At 43.0% G+C, this 9,937-nt stretch overlaps 1 protein-coding gene across 4 annotated transcripts in view; it reads right to left on the bottom strand.

The window, feature by feature from the left end:
* mgrn1b (mahogunin, ring finger 1b) overlaps positions 1–9,575 on the bottom strand; it is a 9,918-nt gene extending 343 nt beyond the window's left edge. Inside the window, exons 1-17 of one of the 4 annotated variants that reach the window (XM_079746034.1) lie at positions 9,242–9,575; positions 8,407–8,525; positions 7,738–7,826; positions 7,465–7,611; positions 7,084–7,201; positions 6,809–6,875; positions 6,602–6,645; positions 6,450–6,497; positions 5,939–6,007; positions 5,660–5,819; positions 5,297–5,406; positions 4,843–5,063; positions 4,033–4,144; positions 3,898–3,943; positions 3,206–3,343; positions 2,351–2,476; positions 1–1,581 (exon numbers count right to left, since the gene is read on the bottom strand). The exon at positions 1–1,581 is cut by the window's left edge and continues 343 nt beyond it. In XM_079746034.1, the coding sequence (XP_079602160.1) occupies positions 1,472–1,581; positions 2,351–2,476; positions 3,206–3,343; positions 3,898–3,943; positions 4,033–4,144; positions 4,843–5,063; positions 5,297–5,406; positions 5,660–5,819; positions 5,939–6,007; positions 6,450–6,497; positions 6,602–6,645; positions 6,809–6,875; positions 7,084–7,201; positions 7,465–7,611; positions 7,738–7,826; positions 8,407–8,525; positions 9,242–9,329 (1,812 nt within the window). In that variant the 5' untranslated portion in view covers positions 9,330–9,575 and the 3' untranslated portion in view covers positions 1–1,471. The remainder of the gene's footprint in view (positions 1,582–2,350; positions 2,477–3,205; positions 3,344–3,897; positions 3,944–4,032; positions 4,145–4,842; positions 5,064–5,296; positions 5,407–5,659; positions 5,820–5,938; positions 6,008–6,449; positions 6,498–6,601; positions 6,646–6,808; positions 6,876–7,083; positions 7,202–7,464; positions 7,612–7,737; positions 7,827–8,406; positions 8,526–9,241) is intronic. The other 3 variants (XM_079746035.1, XM_079746036.1, XM_079746037.1) reach the window with 3 other exon arrangements.
* Positions 9,576–9,937: the final 362 nt, after the last annotated feature.

The following is a 9,937-nucleotide window of genomic DNA, read 5'->3' as shown; positions in this document are numbered from 1 at the left end:
ACATGCGTGAGTTAGCCCAATGCTAAATGATTGGTTGCTTAAATTGCATTGGATGAGTGTGCTTGTCAATCAAACCACACACGGTGCACACGTTGGGATTAAAATGCATTACATGGATACATGGAGACAAAACAGTAACTGGTGCATTGTTAATGTTGCAAAAGTAACTTTCATATTGCATCGAGATGGGAAAATAGAAAAGTGGGGCTCCCGATCAAATTGAATAGGAAACTTAAAAAAAACAAAACTGACATGGAAAGTTTAAGAAATCATTCCAAAGAACACCAATACCCAATGCCACAAGCAGCCTTACCAACTCAAGGCACACAAATCTTTACATATGCATGGTGATACGCACACACTCACACACACACTCACGCAAACACACACACAGGACAAGGTTGAAGTAAGGCTTGAGTCAACCCTGCAGCGACATCACAGAAGCAGATGCTGGCATCACAATGGAGACTCCAAATGTCAGATCTACAAGCCCGCTTATTGTGCCATTTACAGTTAGCATACACATAGCACTGGTGCTAGTTGTAGGTTTTTAGCGACCTATTGTTTGAATCTTTGTGTTTAGCTTTGAGAATGACCTCATGAACTTTATAGCTCTTATCGATTTGAACCTTAAGGAGTATGTACAAGGTGCTGAGCCTACTTCCCAATACGTTGATACCAGTATATATAATTTTCCTTATCCCTACACAATATGCAAGAATACAGTTTAGTTAATGACTACACAGGATTCTAGTAAAGATACAGTATGATACAAAGACATACATGAATACATCACATCATTCAAAATAAAAACAAAACAAATCTTAACACGGCATATACACAAGGAATGCATTACAAAAGATTTCATATGGGAACAAATTGGTTCTGTACGGACAATCGGTATGCTCGCTGAATTCTGGTCAACAGATTTTTAGACTTGTTTTTTTTAATGGGTGAATCGGTCAACATATTTAAAGGCAAATGCAAAACACCCAAAGTCATTTTGGGTTTATTTCTGTTTCTGGATTTAATGTGAAGCAGAGTTAAAATAAGTGTGCTTAACCACCACCATGGAAAGTGGCGACATATCTCTGGATTCCACATGACTACAAAGGAACAAACCAAGACGGCTGAACATCTGACAGGATGGCAGCTAAAGCAAGAAAAGGGCCTATTGATATTTTACACCGGAGAGGTACAACGCAGGAATAACTAATTCCTTCCAGGTGTCAGTTCGAAAGATACAGAAAAATAAAAAAAAAAAGAAGAAAAAAAGATCTGATCCTTTCCTGTGTCATCTCTCAGACATCAGTGTCATTGATAATACAAAAATAACCCAACACAAAGATCCTATAAAAAAAGATAACTTGTGTAGTTATTGAGAGGGCGACTAATACGAGCGGTCTGGTTAATGGGTAAAAAGCGAGACTGTGCTGTGTGTGATGTACGTAGGGGAGGGCCGTGTCAGGCGTTAGTGGTGCTCGTCCTCCATGTGGAAGCTGTTCCTGGGAGACGAGAGGAGCGGCTGGCTGGAGCAGTTGGTGCTCTGGCTCTTCAGGCTCTCCGTGGACTCGGACGAACCTGGGGGGAGGAAGGCGGGGTTGGGTGGGGGATGTGGGGTACATGGGTGAGTAACTGTGGTAAAGCAGTGTGTGCGTGAACGTGTAATAGATATGAACGTAGGTGACCCACTGAACTGAAAACCGACACAAAAATCAAAAGCATAGTGAGAGCGAGAACCCAGTGCAACCATGGCACACAAGCCACATAATGGAAAAGGGTGAGAACTTTGTTTAGGAAACCAAAAGAAAAATAATAGAGTTTACTTTCCCGCTGAATGAATAAATCATAGTATCCAAAAAAACAAAAAGAATAAACCATAGGATCGGTACACCAGCCAACCAGGAGAGAGAGAGAGAGAGAGAGAGAGAGAGAGAGAGAGAGAGAGAGAGAGAGAGAGAGAGAGAGAGAGAGAGAGAGAGAGAGAGAGAGAAAAAAAAGCAGCAGAGAACAGGAAAGGCCTACATACCACGGTTACTCCTCCATACCAATGGAGCAGGCATCAGGACCTATGGCTGCCCAAGGCCAGGGCGAGAGACCCACGGGCAAAGATAGATAAAGCCAGAAGAAGGAGAAGATGGCAAGGAATAGAGGTACAGGGTTAGAAAAAGCACACGTTAGATTCAAAAGCCCAGTAGGGGGGAAATCTCGAATAGAAGAGAGATTGGATCAATTTAAAACTCCCAGCATTGAGTCGCCGGCCCATGAAGAGAAAGGTATTAAAGCCACATCAGACACTGTCGGAAGGAAACAGCGTAGAGATCGGCGCGGACGTTGTTACGGGACTAACTTGCAGGTGTTAGGTCAAACCATCGGAGGTTGTCTGCTGGAAGCTGACAATAGGATGTGAATTTTGCAGCAAATGTCTGCGCAGTAGAGTACACCGTGACTTTTGCATGCGTTGTTAGAGAGCAACCTGGGCGTAGAGACACGGTACACAAGAGACATCATTCATACAGGTATTAATTACACAGGGAAACAGTGGAAGAGACTTTTGGGAAAATATTAAGACAGTTATCCAGTAGAGACACGATTTCAATATGCATATTTTTTTTCAATGCATGGGAAACCCTGTAGATCGCGGACAGATAAAATAATTGTTACGAATAATGAACCGCCCAAGTCAAGTTTATTTGTGGGGAAACACTGCATAAAATGGTGGCTGGAAAAGAACCGCTTGTTAAAGTAGGGCATCTCGGTAAAATAGATCGATATTGAAATATCGTATCTGAATTACTTTTTCCCGGAAGTGTTTCCCGGAAGTCAGGGGGCATATGACGCTAGTGACACACAACCAAATGCAACAGGTCGTTACCATGAATCTATGCTAAGGATTTCTCTAGGTTTGAACCTTGTTGGAAACAATTTTATGTTAATGTTACATAGTTCGTCGTTTTTAGATATTTTCACATTGTAATGTTACTTATTATACCATAAGGTACAATAGAAATTGTAAAACAGCAGGCTGTTTAAATCCTTCCGCATTTAGCCAGCAGAGGGCACTGCTACCAACTAGGTTTTCCCATTTCTTCAATCTTCATTTCTCCCTCAGGAGTTCCTATCTTTTAATAACGGCGAATCTGAGCTTGACTTGCCAGCCTGTCTCTCCTCACTCTCTAACGACCTTCTGCAGAGCTGATGTTACCTGGCAGGGAGAGGTCTCTGGGCGGGTCGCTCTCAGTCTTGGTCAGGCTACTGTGTTCGCTGCTGCAGTCCTGGAGGATCTCCTCTCGGGAGTGAGGCCGCTCCTCCTCCTCTTCCTCTTCCTCTTCTTCCTCCTCCTCTGCAGTCCCCAGCAGTGAAAGGAGAGGGTAAGGGAGGGGGTCACCATTAGTGTCAGTTTGAAACATACAGTAGGAGGAGACACGGGACAGCTGCAGAGGGAATCATTTAGACTGCTTGAGCGCATGGAGAGGCAGGCTGGGCAATATGGAGCTTCTGGGTTGGATAAATGATAATCTTATGGAACAGATTCCAATATGCTTAGAACATCTAAATAACTGATCAATACTAAGGCCACTCAGCAAAAATAATCATTTTAAGTACATGAGGATTTAGCTGACACCAGATTTTAATTATTTTTATAGACTTTACCCTACATGTTTGTATTGAATGCCTCATTTTCTGTGCCAATCTAACAATGCATCAGCTCCTCATTTCACAAATTCAAGACTAAAAATACGACAAATCCATAACCGTATTTCACACCGTAGCCACACACCACTTGGACGATAGAAGAATATTCAAGGATACGAGACAAGGGCCTACGTCGAGGGTAAATACACTGACCTAACGGGGGAACCGATTCTCCTTGGGCAAACCAATTCCACAACTCACCGTCGTCCGGGGATAGCGACTCTGCCACATCCTCCACGCCCGTGGCCTGGAAACAAAATGACATCAAAATGAGCGCTGTTCCGACCGGGTGAAAGCAAAGCCGGCCAGAGGAAGGGTCGTAGGGTGGTGACCCACCTCGGTGGGAGCGGGACTGCCGGACAGCAGCGGGTTGGGCTGGGCGTCGGACAGCTCCGACAGCTTCTCCTCGTCCTCCTCTTGGATGGGAGAGGACGGGGACCTCAAGGTGCTGGTGGAGGAAGAGGAAAATGTTATTAACTCAGCGAACAAAGATGGTTTCTGTAGAGGGTTCTTACTAAAAGGATCTTCCCCACTCAAGGGGGGATTCTACAAGAGGATGGTTTGCTTGGAGACCTCCTGCATCCTTTCTACTCTGTCCTGTAATACACTTATATGTGGAAAATATCAATATATTTTGTATGAATCGTACATCATAAATTTTACAGCTTTTAAGCAACATTACAGTATATATAATTGATCCATTGTCATAAAATAATTCAGTTATACACTTTTATAGCATTTGTTTACACTCTCATGGCAACGATATGAACAGAACTCGATAATTGTTGTGTGTTACCCAAGAGCTTATACTTATAAGAGAGATAATCCAACTTAAAAAATGTATTCAGGATGTGGCTATGGTGGCTAGGGTGTGGTGTGGGTGGCTAGGGTGTGGTGTGGGTGTTTGGCTCCCAGCTGCAAGGACTAATTGGATCCCCAATGTCATCCATCTGTATGCACTAAAAGCCTCTGAGTCACAGTAACAGTAAAGTAGTCTAGCCAACGCTGTCTCAGACTCCAAGCCAAGAGCAGCTGAAGAGGGGAAGGCCAGGGTCCCCGGTGTGACCCGGTGCGTGCATGGGAGGGGGGGGGGGATTACATGTCTACATGTGACGACTGTGGCGGCGGCTGCTGCGGATTACGTACCTGTCTGGGGACTTGCTGACTTTGCTCTTCTGCAGACTGCCGCTGTCGCTGAGATGCTCCGGGGAGCTGAGGGCTCGGCTTTCACCGCCGCCGCCGCCGGAGAAGTTGATGTCGTCGTAGAGCGGGGCGGACGGGATGGCGGGCGAGATGGACCGCAGGCCGTTCAGCGCCTCCAGCAGGGAGATGGGCTCGAAGCCCGGGGGCACGGAGTCTGAGCTCTGCTAACACACACACACACACACACACATTTCATGACAGTATCAAGATAAATATTTTGAGCATAAAAAAAAATATTCAGATCATTTTAAATCTTCAAACAATATGATTTCATATTTAAATTCATTTAAATTCCTCCAACATCCGATCTTAATAACGACTGAAATGGCTTGTGATGTAAATGTGGAGGTTGTTTGAGAGATGCGTCCGGTGTGACCCAGAACTGAGTTCCACATACGGAGTGCTCGTCGTGGTCCATGGTCTGGGCCAGCACGGGGCTGAAGGAAACGGGGGAAAGTGCTCCGGGTTTCTTCCGCACCGCCCGGATCTGCAGCAAGGCTCGGAACGCTGGGAAAACCCACACATCGGAAACATTGCTTCAGTTCCCTCCAGTTAAAAGTTTCAACGCCCATAATGCTTTGTATTTGGTAATACCGGGACTTCCCCATTAGTTAGAGCTGGATGAATAATAGGGTTACAGTTCACTGAGCCACTGAACGTAATTATCTGCAATTACACAGAAACCAACACAAAGGGACAGGTGTTTTAGTAAACAAGCTTTCAGAATGCTTGACTGCCTCTTGCTGTCCGCCACACTCACGCAGTCGGCATATTGGACAGTTGTTGGCCTGGTACCGGAGCGTGTCGGCGCAGGAGTTGCAAAGACACAGGTGCCTGCAGGGCAGGATGAGCGTGTCGCGCAGATCCGAGAGACACACCACGCACTCGTTGCTGTTGTCGCTGTTCTCGTCGTCTGACGGCTGGGGGGGGGGATGGGGAAACGAAGGAGACAGTGATGCGCTGACAACCCAAGCACCAAACGAACACATGACTGAACCATTCATTTAGATGATTGGACGATATGGAATAGACTGCACACCTTTGTTTCCTGGTTATTCTTGTTCTCAATGCCGTAGATCTCCTGGAGCAGGTAGCTCACACGGTCGACCTGTCATGTGCGATCATTAGTGTGTCGTCGTTGGCATTTAGCATGACAATGAATGCAATTGTAAGTATACATGTGTACTCCAACACAGCTTTAACCGGCCGTGGTTAAAAATAACATCACAGTATGTTTCATGTTCAGACAACATCATCAGTATCAAAGTACTTTCAGCTGACAAGAACTCGCTTCCCGTCATAGATAAGGTGCAAAGGAGTGCTTCTTAATCAGCACTTAGCTACCGCGAGTGTTGACACACATTTATAATAATGGTAATACTGGGGTTTTTCAAAAGCAACAAGCAGGATTGGCCGCATTCGATTTCTGGCCTAATTTAGGCTTTGTTTCATTTGAATTCACTTGTCTGACATATATTTGTAAAAATGAATGACATGATTAGACTAAATGCAAACATAACTAATTAGCCAAACTGAGTTAACAAACTCACAATTTGCTTCTGTTTCAGGGGCTTGACAGAGAAGCTGCCATCAACATGCTGAAAGATAAATTGGATTTGAGGTCAGGAAACATTGAAATGTTGTTCAATTGATATTTAGAAGGAATTCATTTTTTCTGAATTTATAAATAGTGTACACTTACTCTTTCAAACGCAGCAAGGAGTACATGGGCATGGCCCAAGCAATCTTGAAAGAATAACATAGGAATAGATTCATGTTTCCATAAAGCAAAAGAACCTCAATATTATCCAGAACGATAGTTCTGTAAGATTTGTATACTAATACTTGACATGAAAGCCTGTATTACTTAATATATTAATGTATTACTTGTACTATTCTCACTTCTTACCATCCCCTTCATCAACCACTGCCTGGATGACCATTGGAAATACACCCCGGTCTAGGTCAAAGTTCAGCTGTTGAAAATTCACAAAAAACATTTCAATATTAAATAGGGTATAACATTGTTGAGAAAAAAATATAAATGTTGCTTTCGTTTACGTGAAACGATAAGGCAGTTGGACAGGAACTATGTGTGCATATATATAGTCATGATATTCATGTGTATTTGCGGATCTAGAGCATCTATTGCAACCAGGTTGGGTATATTAGGCAAACAATTACATCTTCTTCTTTCCAATCGCTGAAGTCTATTTTGAAAGACGGCATGGAGAACTGCTGGCTCACGCCTCGTTTGTAGTGTACAGTTTCGGACACCAGTAGCGGACTCTTCGGGTTGTACCTGCAGGTAAAATCCAACAAATGAATAAGATTACCTCATCATAACTCAATAGATAGCTTGGTTTTTCTGTCACCTATCATTCAAAGTTTTTGTTTCATTACAAAAAACAATCTCTGCAAGAACCTTTTCAAGTTTCTAGAAAATATCTAAATGTTCAAACGATATACCATGCAAATAAAATGTTCTCGAAAATGAAACTATACCGTGTACAGGACATTTTTGTAGGCAAATCAAAGTTGTCGTTTTTTAAGCAAAACTCTTACACGGCCATCCCGTTGGAGAACTCCTCAAAGGCCTGGCAGTACAGCGTGATAGCGACACGGGCATCAGCGTCGAAGGTAAACTCCACGCCATATAGCACCTTGGGCTTTGCTTCCTCCTCCGTGGGCGAATCCGCATCATCTTTGTACCTGTAAGCAGTGTCCGACATGATGGATATCTTACCACATGAGGACGAGGCATTGAATAACATGGGTTGATGATTGTTGAAAAGAAAATTACATTTTACTTAGGTCAAAAGGCAGTTTTATCTTTACCTGACTAAACGCAGAGAATCCTTCCTGATGTTGACCAGACTCCGAAGAGTTTTCACCGGCTCATGAGGAGCTGGGGTAACGTATGGAAACTGAGGAGAAGAAAATCAATGCTTTTAATATATATAACAGGATAGACAAGCCTGATTGAACAAGATTGATTGAATGATTAACTCAATTAATCCCCCGAGAGGGAAACTTTATTAGCCACCGCACGCAGACAACGCCATAAAAACATTTGTAACGGTAGTCCAAACAGGACGTACAGATTGACTCCACAGACACGGCTCTCATCAAGGCAAGGAGAGCCACAGGGGGCAACAGCACAGACATTTCATGTTATAACAAATACAAATAAATAGGCAGGGAAAAGCATAACGAAAACATGTTTCAGGACATCAGTAGCCCTACCCAAAACAACAAGAGAACCACATTCAAGGGAGTCTACGTCTTTAAAATAAATAAACTAAACTAAAAAAAAAAAAAAACTAAAATAACCACTTGCATAACCGGATTGGTAGATTGTTGCTGTGATAGGGGCAAACAGCTAGTTTGCCCCATCACTCGGAAAGTTTCCCTTTCCGAGTATAGAAAGTATAGAAATTACTCATAGAATGGGGAGAACCACAGGCTGATTTTAAAGAGAAGCCCAATTTCAAAACGACGTCTCACCTGCACAGGCCTGTTTCCAAGGAAATTGAGGTCCATGTTCTCTCCAAAAAGGTAGCCTTCTGGATGTGGTGTGTCGAATTTCTCCCCTCCCATGAAGAAATGGCTGGCAAAATAATTCCCTGGAGGCAATAGTAAAACAAATACAAATGTGCCATGCATATTATGCATCAAATAAACCTGGCTATAATGGCTATATAAATATGACAACAGAATATGATCAAAGCAAAATTTGAATTCCTATTTAAAGACCCAAAATGTGAGAGGAGAAACAACCACTTTCTGCTTTTTTCTTAATTGATGCTGAACAAGAAATACAGATACAGTTTAGTTGTCTCTTATTGAGAACGTTGTTCACTATGCCAACCATTAGTCTCTAATAGACAGACATCGTTACTTTGTTGAAAGTCCTTGTTATTAATTGAAGGACTTGTAATCCGCATAAGCAGTGACATTGGTCATATCTCCGAATTTGAGGATTCGTGCAGTGAGGATTGTACCCGTATATCATATTTCTTTAGTTACATTCTGTAACTATATACCATACAGCACCTTTGTCACACAATGCGATGCTTCCATGGTGTCGCCATAGAAGATAATGAAAATCCCATGGGATTACTTCATCAACAATAACAAACAACCTAACCGAATGGATACCCAGGACACGAACACAAATAAACAACTTGCATGACCTGATGCTCTCCCCTTGTACTGTTATTTTGGAGTCCATGGGCTCATTTCCGTCACAGATCACAAACAAAAATGTCAGCGTTAACGCAACATGATAGGTATGCCAGGACAGCTTTGTTTCAAGCAACACGGTCGGTTCATTACCTACCTGATTTAGGTGGAAATCTGTATGCCGAATTGGCTTGGATATCTATATCCTCAACTCCGGCGATTCTACGACTCAGGATGGACCCCATCTTCTTCGCTAACTACAATTAGCTAGCTTCGCAGCTAACGCCAGTAACGCTTTAGCTCAGTGATCACGTTAAGTTTGCCTCCCCCCGATTAACAATGTCGCTGGTACGCACGGATGCCACGTTAGCACAGAACCCTGTACAAACAATGTTAATGATAATCAAACATTTTAAGCGATCACTTTGACATCAGATGACGCTCAGGAGATCGCAGAACACGCAAGCTGGCTGTTGTTATGTCAAGGCTGAGCTAACGTAACAAGAAGTGGATCTGATTGGCTGTCCCGACGCAGACAGATTCCACATTCAGGGCGTGCGATGTTTTTCGGCACACTGCCCTTCTGTGTAGTGGATACTTTTTTTTATGGTGATTGTTTGCCCATGCCAGAGGACTATTGCACTACAATAAGCCTCTAATCTTATGACATAACTTCTTGACGGTATTGCACTACAATAAGCCCATATTCTTATAACATACCTTATTAAAGTTATTGCACTACAATAATCCTATATTCTCATAACATACCTTCTTGAAGGTATTGCACTACAAAAAGCCGTTGTTATCCTAACCTCCCTTATTAAATGTATTGCACTACAATAAGCCTATATTC

This window comes from Pollachius pollachius, assembly GCF_949987615.1.
Source record: "Pollachius pollachius genome assembly, chromosome: 11".
Classification (NCBI taxonomy): domain Eukaryota; kingdom Metazoa; phylum Chordata; class Actinopteri; order Gadiformes; family Gadidae; genus Pollachius; species Pollachius pollachius.
The sequence above is the reverse complement of the archived record's forward strand: the minus strand, read 5'-3'. Positions and strand labels throughout refer to the sequence as shown.